Genomic DNA, 25,012 nt, shown 5'->3' with positions numbered 1-25,012 from the left:
GAAAAATCCCAGTAGTGTGTCGATGTGGGTTAAATGTGAGAAAAAATATTTGTATGAATTAGAGTTAATCTGTTATTTTCGCAGTGCTAGAAGAACTTATTGTTCAGATGACAAGATATCAAGAAGAGGATTTCGACGATGAAAACTTAGAGGAACCTGAAACGGAACCAGAGGATGAAGTGCAAACACAAGAGCCAAGAATCGAAGATGACAAGAGTGAAGGAAACAAAAGAGAAGATAGTTCCAATGAAGAGCTAGCTACTATTTTGTCGGAAACCATCGAACCAAAATTGACTGTAGCAAGGACCCTCGACAGGCCGTTGGAAGTTGTTTCAGAAAAGATCATGTTTAAAACGAAATGTCAAATGATGCTGCAGGAAAGTGAAAATGGTACGTAAATATTGATTATTTTCATGTCATTTTATGCATTGTTACTTTGCACCATCTGTGACTTAGAAACTTATTTTAAGCAGTAGTACTTTACAACTTTAATTTGGTAATAAAATTGTTGATTTCGGAAGATCTTCACACGCACTTTTTTTACGTCAAATTTCTTTTCGAGTGTGTTAATTTGGTGCCCAATCTCATGTGCCACGAGTAGAATTCGAATCTGGGACAGAACGGTTTTAGCCACCACCGCTTCATTTTTTATAATTTTACTTCGAATGGAATTATTAGCGCATTTTGAGTGGTTTCATCTAATGTGTTTACAAATTTTACGATAAATGTATAAAAAATTATTCCTCCTCATCGTCAACAGGAGCAGAAGGTCCCCGGCCGCGCTGCCTGGCGGACGGGTCGTTCTCGCCGCGGCAGTGCGCGCGCGGGCGCTGCTGGTGCGTGGACGCGGCCGGCCAGCGCCGCGCGCACGCCGCGCTCGTGCCCGACCTGCCCGAGAGGGACCCCTGCGGTGAGGACTCTCTCTCATCCTCGCGTGTTCAAAGTTTCTTTCGGAACTACGCCTCGAAGCCCAGGGATCGTATAAAAAAACATCTTGAAGATTTGGAAAAACTAGATCAAAATCGTTTCAGCCGTTTTCGGTCCCGTGGGAAATACACATGGGCGGATCTGATCTATTGTGACTTTCGATAATGACAGATTTCGAAAAAATCAAATTTTTTGTTACTTAAATTTTCTGCTATTTTAATAAACAGAAAAACTACAAATTACTGTTGCATATACTTTAACCAGTTAGTACGTTGATGAAACTATTAATTAAAACATTTCAATAGGATTTATATTATTATCTTTTCAGAACAAACCCAGATAGATTCAGCTATCCTCGAACTGGAACTTGTCGGAGCCGACAGCGCAGTAGCTGAAGCAGCTCGAGTATCTCTCGCAACTCGACTGGCAATTCTGGGGGCTCGAGTTCCAGTGAGTGTTGTGAAGGATACGAGCACGGTCAGATTGAGGGCGCTGTTACAAGGACCCAGGGCTGTTGATGTGGTCTACCATATCGAGAACTGGGTAAGATGTAATATAATATATATAGTTAGCGCACTTTTGAAACAAACACATGACTCGTACTGTTTTCGACTTTACCTGTGGATTCCGTCATATTCCAATCGAAGTTTCTTTAGTTATTAACCATGTTTTTGCGTCATTTATTTAACACACTGAGAAGCTTCTTTAACACTGTTTTTGGTTTAATTTGCTAAAAAAAAAATTGGTAGATATTGTATCTGAAAATTATACTGTTACATAGTTTTGTTTATATGGATGATTTAATTATTCGTTATTTATCAATCTTTATTCAACAGGTGAAACAAGAGAAGTTAGCTGGTAAGAAATCGGGTGAACCTGGTGTACTTGGAGCAGATATGATCCGCAGTGAATATCGACTAGCAGCGGCGCCACCACCAGCGTTACAGCAGAGAGAAATACTCAGCGAATCTACGGTTAGTTCTACTTCCTGTATTAACTATTTCAAACTATATTTGCTGGGCATATCACGAAAACTCGATCGTCCATTTTAAATGCCTAAATAATACTTTTAAAATTGACGTCTGTTGTATTGTTTCAGGTGTCAGCAGCAACATCATATCATACAGCTTTAATCGTCCTCGCAGCAACGTCCGCGTTCATCATTAGTGTATTATGTGTCCTTGTGATGCTGTACAGAGCAAGACTCCAAAGAGAGCCTCATAAAGCCGAAAGGTTCCTTCCAGCTGCACCTCCTGTCTACGTACTTTCTGCAGATGAGAAGGCGGAACTTGCAAAAGTACTACATGCACCACCTTCTTTACAACAAACGACTGATGATGACCACACTAGAATATAAGTCACAAATAACCCCGTTTACGTTACTTGAAATTCATCTCTTTTTCAATGTAAACTTAGTACAGGTACTAAAGAACTTAGGGTCCAAATTGCCTAGAGTTTTTCAGTAACGTAGATGTAGAAGGCCCAAATTCACGCCAAATCGGAAAAGCCTAGCTATTTTGTTTGGTCGTTACTAAGGGTGAGGGGGTTTTACCGTACGTGTCGAACTAAATGCTGAAGACCGTTACAAAGTTTTTATTTTCAGGGTTTTTGATTTAATTCATGAGACAAGGTTCAGGTAGTAATGTCTAAAAACTGTAGTAGACGATTTTCAGTATTTAGTTTTGATTTATTTCCTTCAATGGCAAGTAGACGATAGCTCGTCGTACTCTTGACGTTGGATGATTGTGTTAAGTTTTTTTAAATCAAATATTAGGTATTCTTAAGTAGCGTTGTGGTGTGCGTTGCACATCATCTTGCGCTCTTTAGTTCCTCTCGTTGAGTCTAGATCTGGAATTATTTCAAAGTTTATTTCTAGAGTTTCAAGTTCTAGAATTTTAATCATTCTTGATAGGTATTTTACAAGAACTTGACTCAACGTAGAACTAATCTAGTCTTACTCATTCATGATCATGACATTCTTTCATCCATCGATTTTTTCATCACAATTTAATTGTTTTATTTTAAGGTGTATTTGTAAATAATTATTATTTATGTTCATTATATTTTCTCAAGCATTGTTTATTTTTAAATTTACATATAATTTCATTACCTATGTAAACATTATCTAATATCATACTTACGTATTTGTAAACAAATATTAAGTACCTACCTAACTTCCCAGTTCTATTCTGTGAACGCTCCAATATAGTTTAATAAATATACGTATAATATTTACCTTAATAAATAATTTTATATTTATTGAAGTTTTTATTTTGTGAAATTCCCATGAAGTTTGAAATTTGGTTTTATAATATATTTTAATCTATATTTTGTCGCACTTTATATTTGCTATATACATGGATTTAATATGTAAGTAGGTACTTCGTACCTACTAATTCCATGGCCATAGATAAAATAAATATAATTATGATATTTGCCATTGACAAGATAAAAACAAAACATAGGCATGTACCTACCTACTTTAGCTTACCGCGCACGGGCAGCTCGCTCCCTATCTTTAGAACTTTGGTTTTCTTTGGTTAAACGTTAAGATACTCGGCCAAGTGTTGGACGCTTTTTAGTTCTTGCTCCTCACAGATATAAAAACATTACACTACCCTGTGGGTATACTAAACGACCAGGAACTTCGTTCCAAAAATTCTTTTTTTTTTTAGGTAACATTGTGTTCTTTGTATAATGAGGTTGTTTTTTATTTCATTGCCAAAGTTTACCGATTGTTTTTTTTTTATCACGTAATATAAATTATGAGGGCGCCACTAAACTATTAGCGCATTATAGCGTCACCGGCCATCTATAAGTCGTCATTTAACGCAACCATTTGAATAAAATCTGAAAGAAGGAAGAAATAAAAATATAAATACCTACTTTTTCTTTTGTTATTTTTTACCTACCTATTTCAAGTTTGCATTTATTATTATATCTGCAATACAATACTATTTCTTGAGCTTTTTGGTTGACGTCATGTCATGTCAAAGACGTATGTGACAGTGACAGCAACTGTCAGATAACGACAAGCAAGCAGGCGCACGGGGGCCGGCCCTTGAGTTGAACATTTATTTTATTTTCAGAATGAATCAAGAGGGCGCACTAGCTTGTTGCGCTGTATGCAACGAGAAAACACATAGACGATGTGGTCGCTGTCTCAATATATATTATTGTAATACAGAGCATCAACGCCAAGATTGGAAAAGACACAAAAGTGAGTGTGGTCCAAAGTTACTTAAAAAAGGGCCAAAAAAAGACAAACTTGAAGAACGTTCTTGCCAAAACGACTCAAGGGTGAAGAACGGAGAAGGAGACTATTCCTCAGATTCCAATGAACCAAGTTCAAAAATAAAAGAGGGTAGTAAGAATCAAATACGTCCGAAAAATTCTGCGAAAAATATCGTGAAGGGAGTTGGTAAGGAATGTGGCGTAGCTAGTGTTAGTAAACACAACTCGCAAATATCCACTAAAAACAAAAATAAAAGTGAAAGTGTCACGGCTGAGCCACCTGAACGAAACGAAAGTAGCGTTATTTCTAGTGTAGTGTATACTAATAAGGATTTGACTAGAGGAAGTGCCATTACTTACGAAGGATCCTCTGAGCAGGAAATTCTCAGTGAATCTGCTCAGCAGTTGAATACAGTAGACTTTGCTAACTCTAGTTCATCTAATGTATTAAAAATGGTGAATAGGACTGAAGTAACGGTGCCTGTGATGCCTTCTTACGGGGCAGAGCATAGTCGGAGAGTTAAAGAATACCCTGAAGGGACACTGAAAAGCAGTGGTGCTCCATTTGGACATGTACAAAATAGTTATGATGTTGATCCGAGTGATCCATGGTACGGAGTGTGTCAGACTGTGATTAGAGATATGACGCAGTATGGTGTGTGTTTGCTGAAGAATTTCCTCGGGAGGGAGCGGGGCCTGATGGTGTTGGAAGAGGTCAAACAGATGCACAGATCGGGAATATTTGAAGTAAGTTGCTACTCATTTTAATTTTATAACAGTGATCATGTTAAACATAATATATATCAACAATCTAGCCCACAGTATCAATCGCACACTGATTATTCACTATTGGCTCACTACAAGAAATGGAACATAAATTAAAATATAACTAAAACAATCTGCAAAATAGAAAATGATCAGGATTCATTATAATTTAGTACTTATACATATATATAGTTTTCACTAGCTATTCTTATCAACCAAGCTAATTAATAAACATAAGTATTTATTGTCATAATGATGTATAGTAAAATGAAGATAATACTACCTTGTCAGAGAATACTATTTATTAGTTTTCCTGTGACATCTAAGTTTACAGTTAGATTCTCCGCTCCAAATTCCTTCTTTCCTATTAGGTACCTATCTAAATATACGATATGATATATATTATATTGTTTATTGTACCAAGAACAGTCTTATGATAACAGGTTTTTTCTAACTAGATAAATTACTCAAACTTTCTATTATATGAATCTGTTATGTTTTATTACTGTAGGCATATTTCTTAGTAATATTTGTGGGAATTCTATTCCTATATTAATTCCTGCACCTACATATATGTTATAATATCTCCTAGTTAGTTATCCTTTTGTTATATATCTTTTATATAATTTCTAGACTATTAGGAATCAGAATTACATATTTCTGTGAGTGAATTTTTGAGCATTTCAATCACCATTATTGCTCCTTCAAATTTCAACAAAGACAAAAATATTTTAAGTATGCTAATTTATAAACAACTAGATGTTGCTTGCCCCCGTGAGAATTTTGATATAGCCTATAGCAATCTTGAATAATGTTCCTTTCTAATGGAGAAAGAATTATTGAAATCGGTTCAGTTGTTTCGGAGATTATCCACCTCAAACATACAAACTCACAAACGCTTACCTCTTTATAATAATAGTATAGATTACATTTGGTAAACATTATCAGGAAATTTGCACTTTATCAATAACGTGTTTTCGTTTGTGTGGAGAAGGCAATGGCAAACCACTCCATTGATATGGCCAAGAAAGTTGTTGTGTGTGCTTCATTCTACTTAATGACCACAACCATCAGCCATTTTTTTTTTAATCAATTTTTTGTTGAGGCTTCAGTTGCTTGGTGCGACTATTGGCATAGTCTCATGGGGATATTCCATTTTATTTGGTATTATGTCTACCTTTGCGTCATCTCCCCTCTTCAGAATGTATAAATAACCATCAGCCATGAAAAATACAATACTAATCCTATCTAATATTCCTAATTCCTAATAACAAATTTCAATCGATTTTGGTTCATGAGAAGAATATAACCTGTTAATTATACGAAAGTTCACAGGAACTAAACGCCAAGGCAGTGCCTGTATAAAATGAATATTATAGTTACTTGTATTCTGGTCTGAAAATCAACATTATAAAGTTCATTAGTAATGATAATAAAATCTCCATATCTAAATGTTATGCTGATAAGTTATAATTTTAATAATAGTGTTTCAGGTGTATACAAAACCGTAATGTAAAATACATCCAAGATCACGTTTTGGATGTAAAGACGCAGAAAGTAGCGGAACTCGTTAGCCTGAATTAGCCAAATAGGTAGAATGTCCTTTCTCAAAATGTTCATTTCTCATAATGTCCTTTTCTCAAAATGTCCTTTTAATAAAAAACTGTTTTAATCAGTTGCTTATCTAAATTATCATCAAAAACACACAAGGACATTTTGAGAAAAGGACATTATGAGAAAAAAACCTGAGAAATGGACATTTTGAGAAAAGGACATTATGAGAAAGGACATTGTGAGAAAAGGACATTTTGCGCCAAGACGTTATGTAGAAATACTTAGAATCTTGTTGCAACTACAGCTTGGTAATGTCCTTGTGTAACAAGCAGGATATCAAAGGCCATCTCAACGACCCTAATACGCAAATAATATGTATAAGAAACTAGGTCAAGTGACCGCAGGATTGCTGTGCTATTTTTTCCAGCCTGTAACAATATGTCATTGCATAACTTTCTTCTCAATGAGCGTCTTTCGGACCAATTCATTTTTGTTAAAAAATGCGATCCATCACTTCTTAAATCATGTAATAAAGTCTAACTGATAGAGGCTAGGCATGCTATAACACGGTATGTCGTACTCCGTACTCATGTTTTACCTGAAATAAGAATATAACAATGCATTTAAATGTGCCTAAATCTTTCGGTTAGAACCTTTTGGTCCTAAACTAAATAACAAAAGGTCTACACACGTTCCAACCGAAAGGGATGCAAGTATACGAAAGAAAAGGAAGTAAGTAGTAGTTCTGGTGCAGCCACAGATGGCAATAAATGAGGACCCAATGAAACTTATCGCCGACACTGCCCTATGAACGACATTGGTTGCCACTCTGGAGTGTACCTGCATACTTTATAAATTTGTACGGATGTATATATGCATAGCATTAAGATATTAAACATTAGTTACATAATATATTATTCGTCATGTTGGAAGAGGAGCACTTCCAAATTTTTGTCGGCTCAGTCACATATGGTACTTACTTTATATAACCCTCGTTCGCGCACGGATGTAGAAAGCTCCCGATACACGACGTTTTTGTGCATTTCTATTGCGTTCTACTCGACATTCAACTGTGCAAAGGACAGCGCTCAAAATGCGATATAATATATTCTTTTGCCCATAATATGTTCTACTCTAACAAATTTCCACGCGCGTAGAAATTGCGCCCGAGCGCACAAGGTCTACACTGTAGGTATGTCAGTTCTTTCATGGGTGAATTTCGCGACCGTTTGAACGCGGCGTGTAGCGTTTCATTAATGTCCGACATTTAAAAAAAATAAAGAATATATATATTTTTAAACTAAACATTTATTAAATTAAAACCGACCGCGATATGACTACCGCTCCGGATGGTACTTGGTTCAAAGGCTATCAATTGCTATCCAACGAAGAAACGCAGCTAGCGTTATGGGTACTTTTGAACCGGGTACAATTCGGGGTGGCAATTTTGATTGATATTTCAATTATTTATGTTTTATTTTATTTTATTATTTGTATTTTTAATAATAAATATATAATTAGTAGTTAAATTAACATTGTACCATTACTTTACTTATAGGAAGGAAATATAGTATAGGAAAGAAGGAATTTAGGTAGCTTGATGTGTCGATTGTACATGTTTAATTTTTATTCTCATCATTAACCTTTCGACAGGCCGGCAAAGTGGTGTCAAACCCTAGTAGCACCGAGGCGCAGACGGTGCGAAGCGACCAGACCACATGGATCGAAGGCACGGAGCCGCACTGCCCAAACATCAAGTATTTGATCACACAGGTAATTTGTTTTTCATCTTACGGAGCATGACATTTTTTTTGCCTAAGAAAACAGAAAGACACAAGAAACAAAAAGCACTAGCAACGGCGGACTTATCCCATGGAGGGATCTCTTCAACCGGCAGGACTATTCATGGATTTAGAGACTTTACTTAAGAGGAATGACCATCTTAAAATACTAACAGAACAGCGTGAGGTGAATTGGATCGTTCATCATCATCTTCAGCCATTTAAACATACCCACTGCTGGGGCACTGGGCTTTTTTATGGATGGATAAGGAGTATGCCACCAAGCTGGCCCATTGCGGATTTGCGGGTTTTAACGACAGCAAATACAACCGGTACCAACAGCTTAAAGTGCCTTCCGAAACACGGAGGAGCTCAAGATAATTTTTTTGGTCACCCAGCCAATGGCCGATCATTGTGAAAGTGTCTTAACCGCCACAGTCGCAGGCTGAGCGCGCTAACCACTGCGCCATTGAGCACCTCCAAACTAATAACACCTACCTAATAATCAACCTTGAGCGATATTTGATACATGCAAATATTTATAGCAAGCGCACGTACTTAAGTATACTTGTTTATGGCAATCAATGCATGCTGTAGGTACAATCTATATTTACTTGTCTCATCTACATTTGTTGTTTTTTTTCTTTTTGTTTGTGTGTAAATTTTTGTTTTTGTGATTACTGGAGACAATATATCTTTGGTCGGTAATACCTTTTATTTATAAATTTACTAGCGGCCTTACCTTCCTCAGGAATTACAATATCTATTAGTATATATCTGTGCAGTTTTTGAGTTTATCGCGAACAGACAGACGCGGCAGAGGACTTCGTTTTATAATAATGTATGTAAGGAATGTAAAAATAGCTTTTCACTAATGTGGCTATCGTATAAATAAGTCTTTTTTTTTAATTGGACCGGTCTGAGATTAGTTCGAACAAAAACAAAAAAACTCTTTAATACGGTATTTTGTTCATAACTAATCTCAGATTCTTTAAATTGCAAGAAGCATATTATGTAAACGTGATGCAAAAATCTGCAAATATTTCTTTTGTACGATTAATTTGTATTTATGTCTATTGCAATTAAAAAGATACATACTCATTTAATTACAATTACACTTGTACATATATCTAATTAGCTTTTCTTATCACACCTCATGGTTTATTATCAAGCGCCGCAAAAAAATTGACACATCAAATTATTCAATCCCCACACTTTGTCAATTGTTATCTTACTTCGAACCATCGGTTAATGTTTTCAAACAATTTTCACCTTTTGTTATCAGTCGTATCCAAGCAGATCCGAAAATTTGTGCGTATTTCCATCCGGGCACGCGAAATTCCAAGATAATGATATCTGCCAGATAACGATATGTATAGTCGACGTCACGTCAAGTTCAAGATCTTTAAGTCGCAGTAATAAGGGTGAATTTGTAATCGATCAGTGTAGGTTGATGTGCAGCCGACTGTACATGATAAGTCATATGTTACATCGTCGGCGCCACATCGTATTATCGATGCATTTCATATTTTGCGTAGTAAAATTTCGCAATATCGGCTGTTAAGAATTGTTTTGTTTTCATTACGCAACATTTACAGGAAGTAAATAAACCTTCAACGTTGTAAAGCCTATGTATATTATTGTGACTAACGTCTTTCAAATACAAATAAATATATAAATTATAGCTAGCTTCTTCTTCTTCTTGACCTTTACACACTCATGTGGGGTAGGCACAGTCTGTAAGTGGAAGGATCCATTTCGTTCTGTCATTCACCATATCAATTGATAATCCTTTCCTGTTCATCCTTACATCTACCTTGACACACTCTATCCAATTCTTCTTAGATCTTCCTCTATTCCTGGAACCCTTTACTTCCACGTTTAATGCTCTTATAGCCAGCCATAAGAGTTATATGGTATACGCTACTTTTTTGTGGCGTGTGCTTCCACCCTCTAAGATGGCCCTCCTCCCATTGAAGTCTTAGAGGTGACTAGGGAACTCATAGTCTAGTCAAATGAGATATTTCAAGGCAAAATATACTTAAGTTTAAAAGTATGTTTTAACATTTTTTATAAATAACAGTGTTTATATATTGTTATACTCTCAGTTCTTTCTTTCTTAATTTCACTAGCCAGCCATACAGGTACACGTGGCCTTCTTTCGCAACTTTTGTGTCTGTCCACCCCGATCAAAACTCTGGTATCAATTTTGAAAAATCTTGATGCTAAATCTCACTGAAGCAAGTTCCGGGTAACTTAACATTACCGAATAGTTTACAACAGTACATTTCCACTCTTTAACGATGAGCGTAATTAATTTCTTTGCTCGATTAAAATGCAATTTAAACTTTCCAGGTGGATAACATAGTGCTGCGAGCCAACAAGATGCCCAGGAACGGAAGAATGGGTGACTACGTCATCAACGGAAGGACGAAGGTACGATACGAACATCGGAGAAATCATTTCCAAACAGGGTGTGAAAAGATTAATTTACGGGTCGACAACGCACACGTGTGACACCTCTGGGGGCTTACCATCATCTCTTAACGCGATCCACTTTACGACCAAAACTGCATCGCAAATTCGACTTAATTTTTAGTATGAATGCGATACATTTTAGGTTCCTAAATTGAACTGCGCTTCATTTGAATCGTTCCATAAAAGTTGGTGGTAGGTTTGCTGTTGTTGCAGGTGTCTATAGGCCGTATGCCTATTTGCCTGCAGTTTAATCTTTAGGTGACGTGTCTCACTGCTGTTGGGCAAATGTCACCTTACTTTTCCAATCGTCTCGATACATGACCTGTTATTTAGTATGTCATGTCAGTGTAGGGTTGACTTGTAATATTATCTGAACAGGTTCCAAGATTTTATAAAACAGACAGCTCCTAGCCTCGGTGCTTCACTGACATCCCGGTCAGTAATATAAAAAATAATGTTCCCACTACTGGACACTGATCTATTTGAGGCGTTGACTCTCGATCCCGACATTTTGGCGCCTTTTTATTGATTTTGATGTAGGTACGTGGCATTCATATAAGCCTTACGGTTTTTTGAAAACTAAAGTGATTCTATTTTTTGTCGATTACAGCACAGGACGTGTCGCTCCGTCGATGAAAAATAAATTTCAGATGCCGCCTTAGTAGGAAAATGTAAGAATATAGAAAAGCTTTCTTTAATCTAAGATGAAAATATGATAAATAAGTAAATATTGGGATTTAAGGAAAGTAAGGGCAAATAAGGGAATTTGAGATAAAATATAACCTATAGCAATCTTTGATAATGTACCTTTCTAATGGTGAAAGATTTTTTTAAACCGGTTCGGTAGTTTCGAAGATTATCCGCCTCAAACATACAAACTCACAAACGCTAACCTCTTTATAATAATAGTGTAGATATAATAGAATTTTCTCGACCATAGGTCCCTAAGACATCTGCTACGGTAACGAAGCTACCAAAATGCCGAAATACTGATTCAAAGACCTTGACACAAGAAACTTTCATTGCCAAATTGTTGGTTGCGACCCACAATGGCCGACTCGTGCTATGGTATCGTGGCTATAAATATTCAAACCAATCTAAATTCTTGTTTCAAAGTCGCTGCATCCAACATAATTATAAAAAGGTGTCGCCCTGTCGCGTTTGTCTGTATGAATTGGACGGATTCGAGTTTGGACAACGGACGCACGGATTGGACATAACGGCATAAATCCTTTTTGTGTGTGAAGTACCTACGCATATGAATTCTTGCAGTTTTGACAAAATAATAAATGCTCTGCAAAGTCATAAATGAATAGAAAGCCGAATAGATTTTCTAAATGGCAAAGATAAAACCTAGAAAGGAACAAAAATACGTAGGTATTTTTGCTAACAATAATATAATAGAATTCGGTACTTCTATTCACGTTAGTCAATAGAATGATTTATTGCCGACACGACAATAGATTAAAACAAACCAAAAGCTATGAACAATTTTAATTTTAAAATATGTAGTACATTTGAGGCCATTGGTGTATAAGGTAAGGTACCTATATGTAGACACTTTTTCACCTCAAATTTTAAATTATATAGTACTTACTAACTACTTTGACGACCTCGGTGGCGCAGTTGTAAAGTGAACCGAGAGGTCCTGGGTTCGATCTCCGGTCGGGTCATGATGGAAAATGATCATTTTCCGATTGGCCCGGGTCTTGGATGTTTATCTATATATGTATTTGTATAAAATATAGTATCGTTGAGTTAGTATCCCATAACACAAGTCTCGAACTTACTTTGGGGCTAGCTCAATCTGTGTGATTTGTCCTAATATATTTATTTATATTAGCTGCGCCCTGGGGCTTGGCTCCCGTGGGGATTTCGAGATAAAAAGAGTACTCTATGTTATTCCAAGCTATATTCTACCCTTATACCAAATTTCATAACAATCCTTCCGATAGATTTTCCATGAGAGTAACAAACATACACACATCCTCACAATCCTCCTCGCATTTATAATATTGGTACCTAGAATTTCTCAAAAGACTACAAACTCTGGAAATTTGGTACAACCACTAATAAGAAATGCCATAAGAAACTCATTTGAACAGTGTTGCAATTATCATGCCAAAAGGGCGCCATTATTGTTTTACTCACTGGGACCACTTAAAAAAATATTTGTTTAGAGAGTTTAGAGTAATTTAGTGGAAGAAACTTATAGGGACGCTGTTCCTGTTGCTTTTTTTTTTCTCAAATTTGGCAATCATTGTCAATCTGCTCTTCGCATGGCAAATATGTAATGGCAAACAAAAACTGGCAAATGTACCTAAATAATCATCAGGTATTTGTTCTTTTAAAGAATTTATTGAATAAATTACAAGTACGCTATATAATTTTTAGAATTAAGTACATACATTTGTAACAATAGGTGCAATAAGCATTTCAAGCTTATATTAGCTCAAGTAGGTACTTACGTTAATTACGTTGTATTACAAAGTTCAGATACACTTAATGCCATTGTGATTATGTCCTGTTTATTGGACGAGAACAAGCTTGTTATCGATTTGTGCATTATTACAACGCAAATATTTATTATCATCCCCTTTCTCGCTCATTTCACAAAAAGCAAATTAGAATAACCTTTATACATAAAGTTATAGTTGTAGTTTTAACTTTTTGAAATTAGAATAGGTATATATATATTGTCTGTTATAAATAGAAAATAAATAATAGCTCACCGTACGTAATTAAAAATAAGTATAGATCTCTACGACCAACCATAAATAAATACACAGTACACTGTTTTAGCATATTATATTTTTCTGTGTCAAGTAATTAAGCAAAAATAAACCTTAGTCTAGACAAGTGAGAATGAACCAAACGGTTTTTTGCACAAACTCGACCTTCCATTGGCTGCGCTATCAGCCAGTCAATGAAAATCGCGTTTATCGACGATAACGTCCGAAATAACGCACTTGGCGCATGCGCGCCGCTGTTCTGCGTACGTGACTCGGGGCATGACGGCTGCAGCGGATGGCGGGGGGCGCGCGCGGGGGCCTCTGTAAACATTAGTAACTTCATAGAAGCAAGCGAATCCCACGACTGCGCTGTTTACAAAACTTCGCGTAACCACATCTTCTAGATCCCTGTTATATTATTAAATATACCAAGACTTAGCTCAAGGGATGTGGATTTGACTCTTGCCAAATTGACACAAGAAACGACTGATTTGCACAGGAATTAGAATAATTTGTCCAGTTTGCTCTGGCTCTGACTGACAATGGTCATAGTTGACATAGTTTACAGATTAATGAAGGTCAAATATATCCGAAGTCTGGTTATGTCACCGCCAAGTTGATACCGCCAGACCACTGTGTAGCGAACTAGCAAAGTCTTAAGATACAATAATGATCTCAAAAATAACCATTCCTAAGGTACAATCAACATGATAATTTTAACATCATTATATATTCTTCATTTGAACCTAATTGACCTGAATAGTACGATAACATTATTAAATTAACGCAGGATTACAATTCACTTCCCAATACCTATGCAAGATTAAATTCAAATAAATGTTTTAATGTCCCTTTTTAACATATTACATACACATAATTAAAGTCTTGATAAATTTGTAGGCAAATAAATTGTTTATTAAAAACTCTATTTCTTACTCGTAGAATGTGATAAGCTAGAAAAATATTCTGATTGCACAAAAAAAAATGTAATTACAGTAATGCGGAGATGAAAAAGTAGCACAATAAAAAATATTAAGCTAGGTATATTGTAGTATATACTAGTGCCGAGATTGCGAATAAACAGAAAACGTAATCTTAAATGGACCTGAAGGTCCATATATATATATATATTGAAATATAATCATGGTTAATTTTCCGTCTCTTGGCAACTTTTCTCACTACTTTACTTTTAAGTTTCAGTTCTTCTATTTCGGCACACTCATTTGTCACCGTGCATCTCACGCTGCTTTTGTACGTTTCCACCTCATATTCGATTTCATTTGATTGAAGTCGGATCTAATTTTACACCAACGCTTGAAGCATTCTGCTCACAGTTCCGTTTGCATGTGTAATCTTTCTTGACTTCCTTTTGTACTCCGTTCAATGCGTTTCTTCTCATCGGTTTTCATTCTGACGAGAGTTTTCAATGTGACAGTCTTATGTTACTATAACGCCGATATTTTGTACATCAACTAGCTAGAGACTCTTTGCAGTTTCTGAATCATTTGAATCTAAAACAAAATAATATACTTCAAACCTCAGGAACGAAAACCTTATTGACTTTACTTTTTCTTTGCCTTTTACATTTATCCCGTTCCATATATTAGCTCATTAATAGATGGCATGTCTCCATTTTGTTTTGGAAAGAAGTAGGAACTTACTTCCGTTTCCGATATTCACTTCCTCTATATATTTCTTCTATAAATCTTATCTGTTTTCTCTTGAATAAAATATTGTCTTCATCGACGTCTGTTTAATTTAGCTGATAACCTTTATTTTTATCTGGACTTTTCTCTAGAACTGTAACGGCTACTGTGCTTAGTAAAACTTCGTGTTTTATGGCTTTCACTTTGCCCCCAATATATTTTGTGATATCCTTATTTGTGATATGTACGAGTTTCTTATCTTTACACGAAAGGTACCTATTTTTTTTCATTATATTATTTTATTGTACACTAGCGACCTTCGAGAGTAAATTGCTTAAATAACGGTCAAGACTACAAAATCCGTACGGTAGTTTGAAAGAAAAAAAAAAACTTAAAAACAAACGAATGCACAGGGTTACTTTGTTTTATTGTTTTATACCATGTGATGATACTTCAATAAAGTATCTATCGTGTATACATATCCTTATAGTCGCCGCATTGCATCAATCTATCATTGACATTAACTGTTTGAGTCTCGCATCTTGTGTCCTGTGGCATATGAGAATGTAAACAGTGATGTGTGTACATTGTTAATGACTCAACATTTATCATTAGAATACAATAATCCTGTCACGTACGCGACGTTAAACAACTCTTTCTTTGTGCTTTCGGTTTTTGCGAATACGGGAAAAAAATGTGGCCCGTGTCTTTATAAAAAAGACACCCTGTCGCGTCTGCCTGTCTATTTGAACGAGATAAACTGTGACAGATTATTGTACCGTTTTCAGTAGTAGTAGTAGTAGTTTTATATGTTTAATTTATTATGGTTTTACACGATTGAAGCCGGGACGGGCGCTAGTTTAAAGTAAATTTAAATCTCCCTCAGCTTTTTCCAAGATTCTTCCTCAGCCGTTGAGCGTCGGACTAAATTTAAATAATGAGATGAAAAATTCCCGCTGGATTCATGATTTTTTTTATACATATTTAAATGTAGATTGTAGCTATCTGTAATCAATTCAGCTAGACGTTTATCGTTTAAATTTTAATTGTATTTTATTTTTATTTAAAAAGCAAGCCTTAAAAAGTTGTTCTCAGTAGTTTCGTAAAAAAAAAAAACTTTTTATCACAGTTGTCTTTCAAAATCATACAGATGTTCGGTTGAAATCATATTTATTTTTAGCCGATGACAAAATGAAAATTATAAAATTCTTAGTATTTTTGTTCCATTGAAGGTAGACTTAAATATATTAGATTTTGTTTACTTATTGTATAGCACCAATGATTGACAGAGCCACATAAATAAGTTCATTGCTATTTTTGGTTTTTATGTTAATTTACCAGTGCATACAAAATGTACAAAAAAAGCTATTTGTATATACGAACATATAAATAAATTAACAACAATTATATTCTATAGGTATATTGTGTTTATTATCGATAAAAATCACAGTTTTATTACCTCCAAACAATCTCAAACGTATTAACTACTAGCTTCGCCCCAGGGCTTCGCTCCCGTGGGATTTTCGGGATAAAAGGTACCCTATATGTTCCAGGTCATATTCTACCCGTGTACCAAATTTCATTATAACCCGTTCAGTAGATTTTGCGTTGATAAGTAACATACATACACACATCTTCACCAACTACATTGGCATTATAATATTAGTAGGATTGATTAGCTATGATTCACGATAATTTAGTTCAGCTGTTTGAAGATATAAGCAGCATTCGTCCCGTACGTATGGCATACTGCTTCCCCTCTCCGTCTGCCTCATCCCCGCGTATCGTCATACTGTTACAAAAATGACAATAGGCGTCTCTTCTTTGTTTTGCTTCGCATGCTTGCCTTTATCATATTAATAATACAATCTCGCTACTGATTATACAGAGAACGGCGGCTCGGCTAATGTCAGTATCCTCAATAATGTCAAGTATTGACCGATAATGACAGCAAATAGCAACCTTGTGATTGACCTATAATACTATATATAAATGTTTGAACGTTGGATGTAAAGAAACGAATAAGCCACTTAGTATTCTTGGGTTGGTTGGCTGGTTGGTTGGTTGGTTGAAGCGGTGGTGTGTAATTGTTAAGACCGATAAATTGATCGAAAGTTCCCAGGTTCGAATCCTACTCGTGCCACATGAGTTTGTATATCAATCTTACTCATGTATAGAGTAGTAGTTTTCATCGACCACCACTTGCGTCCGGTGAAGGAAAACATCGTGAGGAAACCTGCACACTGGTTGGTTCTTATTAACTTGTGTGTGTGTTTCATTCCAAGTAATAAGCACGACCCTCAGCCATGAGGAATACGATTATGAAGAATTCTTGGGTTTTTACCATAATTTATATCCATTAGCATAATTTACCATTTGGATTTTTTTACTATGTTGTTATTGATATATAATGCTTATGTTTATTTTTTTCATAAAACAAAACTTAATTACATAGCCAAATTTTCTATTAGATAAAAAAATGATTGTCATACAAAAATAATTATATAAAATATTTCTATAATATCATAATAACTTATTAAAACTATTCTAGAATACAGAATTTCTCTTATCTAAGAACATTATGCACGGCCGCCTGCAATAGTCCAGTCATACATTACAATCTTATTCCTGGTAAATAAAATTCAAATGTATCACTGCACGTTTGCAGCCAACCGTACCTACCCCACACTAATAACTTCAGGGCCGGTGGCACTTTTGGCCAACGGTTGAGTTTGGCCATCCTAAAAGGAAATGTCGCCAGCCTTCTGGGAACTTTACCCCACGACGATGGCGATTTAGAGTCAATTTTTTAATAATTGTGTATTTTTTGAGTGGGTACTTCAAGTTTAGTTATAAACAATTTATATGTTAAATTAATTAATTAATGTTATTTAATAGTTAAATATAACTACAGATTTACAATAAATAATCGATCGACTATAATTTGTAATACATTCATCAAGTCGTGTAACAAAATCGTATAGTACACAGTCAGATATATTTTAATCTCAATGAATTTGTTGAATCATCCGTGATAGCCAAAGTTCGCGACACTGTATAGTTTCGATTAGGACCACCCACAAGCGTTCAAATATGATGTACTATGATATATGTATCGCTCCATGATGAGTACCGATCACGGGAGTAGAGAACTCCTGCAAACCTACCATCAACTTTTACGGATCGATTCCAACGAAACTTAGTTCAATTTAGGAACCTAAAATGAATCGCATTCATACTCAAAATGTAGTTGATGGTACGAATTTACGATGCAGATCAGTTTAAGTCGCTTTAAGAGGTAATGGTTAGGCCCCAATGTCGCGATTGAGAATAAGGTGTGTTATATTTCCTTGCAGTCGTATTCCTCATGGCTGAGTGGTCGTTAAGTGGAATGAAACAACGTCTTTCTTGACAATATTAACGGAGTGGTTAGCTATTGCCTTCTCCATTTCACACACAAGATAATAAATTGTCAATTAAGAGTAAGGGATTCCACACGATATCGAAAGCAACTGGTGGTCGATGAAAACTGCTATGAGTCAGATTGGTATACAAACTCACGTGGCACATGTAGCATTTGAAGGTGTGACCTTTCGATTGATAAGCGCCTTAACCATTGGATATAACTACCGCTTCGGTATTCTATGATTATTTACGGTATCTATCTATTTATATAAATTAAAAATGTTATGTATGTTATTACCACTATCGCTACATAATATAAAACGCATAAACAAAGTCGGATCCCGCTGTCTATCCCTAACGCCACGGATTTTGATGCGGGATTTTTTAATAGTGTGATTCCTGACACGCTTTAGATGTATAATTTATTATGGTTTTACACGAGCGAAGCCGGGACAGTAATAGTATAGTAATATATATGATACTTTTTGCGCCGCACAAATGTTTCTCTATTTCTTCTAATGGTTAGCTTGGAGTGAATGCTTTTAGCATTAAGTTCGCCATTTGTTTATAACTATTTATGTATTAGAACAAGTTAAATAAATAAAATAATTCCACAGGCTATGGTGGCGTGTTACCCAGGCTCCGGCAGCCATTACGTGAAGCATGTTGACAACCCGAACAAAGATGGCCGCTGCATCACCGCCATCTACTACCTCAACCTCGACTGGGACGTGCAACGGAACGGAGGGCTGCTAAGGTGAATTAATTTATCATTTTATGAGCAGTAAACCTACTTGTAGTTTAGTATTAATAATAATTTTATAGATTTATAGTAATAGATACTGTAAATCATAACAAGTAACTATTAATAATAAAACTTTAGGGTAAAACCCGACATTTTTTCAAATTGAGTAATATTCGTGTACCTACACTTCTTTACTAAAACTCAACATCCACACTAACCTACTCTAATAAATGTCGTACTGTCACACCGGAGGTCCCAGGTTCAATCTGCAGTCAGATCATGGTGGAAATTTATCTTTTTCTGACTCTTGGATATTTGTTTCTCTGTATATTTAATAAAAATATAATATCGTTGAGTTATTATCTCGTAACACAAGTCTTGAACTTACTTTAAAGCTAGCTCAATCTGTGTGATTTGTAACTATATATTTATTTATTTACATATTGGTCCGTTTTCCAGGGTGTTTCCGGAGGGCACGAATACGGTCGCTGACATAGAACCCATTTTCGACAGGATGCTGTTCTTCTGGTCCGACAGGCGGAACCCTCACGAGGTGCAACCTGCGTACAAAACTAGGTGAGTTGTATTCGAGACCTACAGGATGTTTCTCAGAGCGTTTCGATCGTTGCCGGCCGCGCTGTCATTACAATTTTTCAAATTTTGACAAAGACAAGAATTACTTTTACTATCTGACTTAATCTATACTGTGGTAATGTTAATTTTATGAATAATTGATTTTGGAAATTTTTCCTTCCTCAAGAAAATTGACGGATCGATATGATATCCGATAGGTCATAGAATTGTAAAAAATATGTATAAAATAGACAGACAGGTATGTTATTCATAGACTATAACGACTTAGCTGAATCATTATGCGATCATTAAGGAAAAAACAACTTAACCATCATAGGAAACTTTGTAACAACTTTTATTAAGATGTCATCGGCATAAACGCAATATTTAAGCTAGCAACTTTTTTTTCGAAATTATTGCATGTGACGTTACGTGTTTTGACGATTTCATAAATGTGTGATTTTATTTTTGTCATATCTTAGAAAGCATTGCCATTTCACTGGTTCTCTATTCTACTAATGTAAGGCCTTTCGAATAGTCATGAAAACAAAATTTCGTATTTTTATAGGCGAAGACTAAATAAATAATGTATTAAGTTAATAATTATGCTTAAAAATGGAACTTCTTTGAGTATTTATGATTTTAACAAAGAACTGCTCTCGTACCGCTTTAATGCAAATAAATTATCATTCATTCATCATCATTCAATTTCAATTCTGTTTTAGGTACGCGATCACTCTGTGGTATTTTGACGCCCATGAACGGGAGGAGGCGCAGCGACGTTTTAGTAAGTCTATCTTCTTTATAGCTTCTTAAATCACGTTTAGTCTCCGTCATCACCATCATTAGCAAATTGCTATTAGCAAGTGGACAAATTGTCCACATTGCACGGTCGTCGAGAAAGGAGTGTGGAGTGGAAAGAGTAGGAAAGCGGAACCTGTGCTCCGTCGTTTAAGGCTGAGGAAGCAACCGGAAAAACGCTCAGATGATAGCGATATATATAAAATTTTGCTATTGTTTCAGGTCTCTTTCATTAAACAATAATGTACTTTTATCGGCGTAGGAATATTAAAAACACATTAATACACAAAACACGCTCACCAATTTTACCTCTTCAATATGATTTAGAAATAATTTCGATTATTTCGATACATAATCTTAACTCCCCACTTATGACTCAGCGCTTGTAATCGCGCGCAATAAATATTGTGTAATACCAATGTAATAGCACCTAGCGATGTGGGTTTACCTGTAGAGTAACTATGTTATCAATAGAGCGCGCGTACTTATTTATAATCCTAATCGTAACGCATTTATAATATTAAATGCGAAAGTAAGTCCTTGTTTTCTTCCAGCTCTGTCTTCTCAACCGAACTTTTGAACTGAAATTTTGCATACATGTAGTTCAAAGTACGGAGAAGGACGTTAAACTATTGCCAGTTCGCAATCGTGCTATAAACTTCAGCTGGATCGCAATCGAACCTAAAAAATGCCACAATAAATTTTCAACATTTTTTACCATTTTGATTACTTTATAACACTACTCGTGGCAAGCCGTCCGCTATATATCCGCTCCGTCCGCTATATAGTCAAGATAATAATAAACTAAGAACGCAACATTGTTGATGTGTGTGTGTCTTTTTATAATGCTCAGGTGAATTCGACTAACGCCAATCGTTTTGATCATATTTTTTTATCTACTTACTCATAAAATTGCAACAATTTTTTAACAATTTAAACAATTTTTTACTTACTTATTGCATTTTTAGTAACATTATCATAAATGTCGATGCGCACTCTAAGTAATGTGTGCATGCGCAAGATTGGAAAGAGGAAAATTGTTACCACAAAGTAACTTGGCATCATCTTGTCATTTTATGTTACGCTTTATTGACACTTGAGATATATCTACACATCTCAAGTGGTTTAATCAATTGGTTTTTAAATCTACAAAGTTTAAAATTGTCATTACAGTACAAGTTTATATTTAACGATGTATTGTACACTCGTCTCTTTCTATTGTAAATTCTGTTCCTCCATCTCCTTCTCCGTCTACCTCCTCTTCCTCTGCGGCCTTCCGGTATACAGAAGGTAGCCAATGTGGCCCTTCTGTCCGGCCGCATACGACTATAATAGAGACTTAAGAAAAACTATAATAATTGATTGTATTATTTAAGTAGATGACATCTAGCTGCTTTGCCAATTGTTGTGCCCTTGCAGGGCGTCACCTGTACTTTCATATGTGACATCTTTTTATCCTTTATCCGCCTCGTACAACATCACGTGGTTATAAAGTACGGTCCTATTCATATTTAACACTGTCTTTTCTTAATTTTCAGAGCAAAATGCGAAACCTTCGTCGAGCAAGTGATGGCGGATCGACTACAGGCCAGGCGAGGCGGGTTAGCAAACGAATTGTGACCTTATTGCCTGAGGCATAGAGCTTCTAATGTGATACGCTGTTATTATGTCTTAAGGTCTGCTATAAACTTTTATCATTCGAAAACTTAAAACTGATTATGTGATTAAATAAATGGCAGCTGTCACTTGTGTATAAATAAGAATTTAGCTATAATAATTTATTACTAAAATTTGACACATTTCATCTCTACTTTAAATCTCCTTACTTTGAACACTGCTTTACAAAACTCTTTCTACTTTTTACATTGGTTTAATTATCTTCATAAAATTTTAAAATATTCATTATGTTGACAGCTGTCATACTAAAACAAAATATTTTGTAAATAATGCGAATTTATACAATTGTTAAAACAATAGTCGTAAATTTGATCGACTCGATCGAAGATTTAGTGATAATCGTGTGCCAATGGTATTTCAATAGTACTTAATGTGTGCAACTAAGAATAGCTGCTGACATACCATTGAGACACGATTTCAACTTCAAGTCAAAAGCCTACTTTTAAATCATCATAAGGTTATTCTTATTCAAAGTCATGACTAAATATGTATATAGTTTAAGTATTTTAAGTATTAGTGTTTGTTTTCAAGCCTTGAAGTATTATGTTTCATTGTCTTTTTAACTTTATAAAGCGGTAGAGAAAATATTTGATTATGACCCGTACGCTACGGAATAAGGTTCATTGTGGAACACAACCCGAGCTGCTTTAATAAACACGACAAAAATATAACTACAAGTATTTAATTTGTCTCAATAAATATTATAATTATAATACGATACATTGCACAAAAGTATACATACAAAAATGTATTATACTTGTAAAACGTAAATCTAGTTGAACTTACTACTTAACTAATGTAAATTTCATCAGCGGACGGACTACGTAAGACTGAGTAAAACTAGCTTCGATTGTATTTCAATTGTTTGTCTATATTTATTGCGTATTTATCGATGTAAATAATGCCAATAATATGACTTTATTCAATAGTCATAAGATTTCCTATAATTTTGTTCTTTTTTCAAATTTGCAAGGGAATTAATAACTGGCCGAATTCAAGTTTTTTTTTCTATACACAAAAGGTATTAGAACAGATATTTTTAAATATTCATTAATAGAAATCGAATGTAGCTTGTCTATACCAGTTTTTTCAGGTATTTGAGACACATATATTTAGAAAATTTAATAGTTGCGCCTTTACACTACTAAGTTATGTGGTTAATACGTAATTTAAATGTAAGAACCTACGCACATTGCAAAAGTTGCTGACAGAAATAAAAATTATGTATAAAGTTTAGTGTAAATGTGACCTTAGGCGAGTTCCAGTCGGTTAATATATGTGTCGTTCCACGAGAAAGGGTGAGAGCAGTAGCTTACGACGTAATTTGCGCACCTACATTAATACGCCATAAGCCCATAAGGTACCTTTTTTCATGAAACGTCACATATTTTCTCTAATATCTGTAAACAGCCGTAATGATGATAAGACAAAGTATGGTAGTTCTGCGTGCAGCGGTTAGAAAATGTACCTCATTTATTAGTCATTAGATGGATGTAAATATTCTAAATCGACATTATTGGGGTGTAACACTTACAAGATAGAATTATTTACTGTGTATAAATTATAGTATTGAATTTTATACAAAAAATAGAATTAAGCTATTTAAGAATATTATTCCTATTTTCGTTTTTACTCGAATTTAACGTTGCCTAAATGATGTTTGTGTGATGTTTTTCCCCGTTGTTGAGACCCTAGAAGATATTTTTTTAGATCATTATTAGATTTTCAATTAAACATTTCTTAATAATATAATTTGCCAATTGTTTAAAAAAATTAAATAGGTGGATAACATTTTGTAACGGGTGTCTTCTTGGATCTCATCACTAATATTAATTTACGACCATAAAGTCAAACGAAATTTTGTTAAGATACAATGTGTACCTATTCTGTACCTACTTCTTAAATTATTTCATAGCGAAAATGGTATTAAAAATTTCATTCAGATTTCTGTCTTTGAATGATTAGATTCTGAAAACCTAAAATCTGTTTCAATAATACCGTAGACAGAAACTTGAGACTTCGTTACATCTTTCGTTTCGCTCACACAAGAAAGAGAAATGCGCATTAGAAATAAATAAAATGAATAAATAAATATATCAGGACAAATCACACAGATTGAGCCAGCTCCAAATTAAGTTCGAGACTTGTGTTATGGTATACAATTCAACGATACTATATTTTATAACAAATACACATATAAGGGTAGAATATAGCTTGGAATAACATAGAGTGAGTACTCTATGTTATTCCAAGCTATATTAGAGGGAATAGGGAGGCAAGGGATAAAAAGAGTTTTTTATCCCGAAATCCCCACGGGAGCCAAGCCCCAGGGCGCAGCTAATATAAATAAATATATTAGGACAAATCACACAGATTGAGCTAGCCCCAAAGTAAGTTCGAGACTTGTGTTATGGAATACTAACTCAACGATACTATATTTTATAACAAATACACATATAGATAAACATCCAAGACCCGGGCCAATCAGAAAAAGATTATTTTCCATCATGACCCCACCGGGATCGAACCCGGGACCTCTCGGTTCAGAGGCAAGCACTTTACCACTGCGCCACCGAGATCGTCGTCACTACACGAAATACACGAGAGAAAACGGGACAAAGCGCTTACATTTTTAATTCTTCTTCAACGTGTGATCTGTTTTACAACGTCCAATCTACCCTTTTCTGTTCTTTG

General features: G+C 35.2%; 2 protein-coding genes and 1 long non-coding RNA gene across 6 annotated transcripts in view; 2 read left to right on the top strand and 1 right to left on the bottom strand.

Moving 5' to 3' along the window:
* The window catches only part of LOC128677329 (uncharacterized protein), a 51,863-nt gene extending 48,677 nt beyond the window's left edge, over positions 1 to 3,186 (top strand). For both annotated transcript variants that reach the window (XM_053758079.2, XM_053758078.2), the window contains 5 exons: positions 85 to 390; positions 761 to 910; positions 1,256 to 1,470; positions 1,764 to 1,901; positions 2,027 to 3,186. In XM_053758079.2, coding sequence (XP_053614054.1) covers positions 85 to 390; positions 761 to 910; positions 1,256 to 1,470; positions 1,764 to 1,901; positions 2,027 to 2,284 — 1,067 coding nt within the window. In that variant the 3' untranslated portion in view covers positions 2,285 to 3,186. The remainder of the gene's footprint in view (positions 1 to 84; positions 391 to 760; positions 911 to 1,255; positions 1,471 to 1,763; positions 1,902 to 2,026) is intronic.
* A 743-nt stretch (positions 3,187 to 3,929) lies between these two features.
* Positions 3,930 to 24,262, top strand: Hph (HIF prolyl hydroxylase). The gene is made up of 7 exons (XM_053757569.2): positions 3,930 to 4,908; positions 8,134 to 8,253; positions 10,617 to 10,697; positions 19,140 to 19,279; positions 19,727 to 19,843; positions 20,566 to 20,627; positions 22,180 to 24,262. Exons 1-7 carry the CDS (start codon positions 4,018 to 4,020, stop codon positions 22,209 to 22,211), a joined length of 1,443 nt encoding a protein of 480 aa, XP_053613544.1. The 5' UTR covers positions 3,930 to 4,017; the 3' UTR covers positions 22,212 to 24,262.
* LOC128677032 (uncharacterized) lies at positions 12,895 to 21,043 on the bottom strand. 3 transcript variants are annotated; one of them, XR_008405491.1, is made up of 3 exons: positions 20,942 to 21,043; positions 19,708 to 19,827; positions 12,895 to 13,792 (listed from the first exon to the last, which is right to left on the bottom strand). It is a non-coding gene; the product is annotated as an uncharacterized LOC128677032 (long non-coding RNA). The 3 variants fall into 3 exon arrangements; XR_008405493.1 differs by lacking the exon at positions 12,895 to 13,792 and adding an exon at positions 13,827 to 14,982 and having other exon boundaries at positions 19,656 to 19,827; XR_008405492.1 differs by lacking the exon at positions 12,895 to 13,792 and adding an exon at positions 13,827 to 14,982.
* Positions 24,263 to 25,012: the final 750 nt, after the last annotated feature.

Source organism: Plodia interpunctella, chromosome 17 (genome assembly GCF_027563975.2).
Source record: "Plodia interpunctella isolate USDA-ARS_2022_Savannah chromosome 17, ilPloInte3.2, whole genome shotgun sequence".
Lineage (NCBI taxonomy): Eukaryota > Metazoa > Arthropoda > Insecta > Lepidoptera > Pyralidae > Plodia > Plodia interpunctella.
The sequence above is the reverse complement of the archived record's forward strand: the minus strand, read 5'-3'. Positions and strand labels throughout refer to the sequence as shown.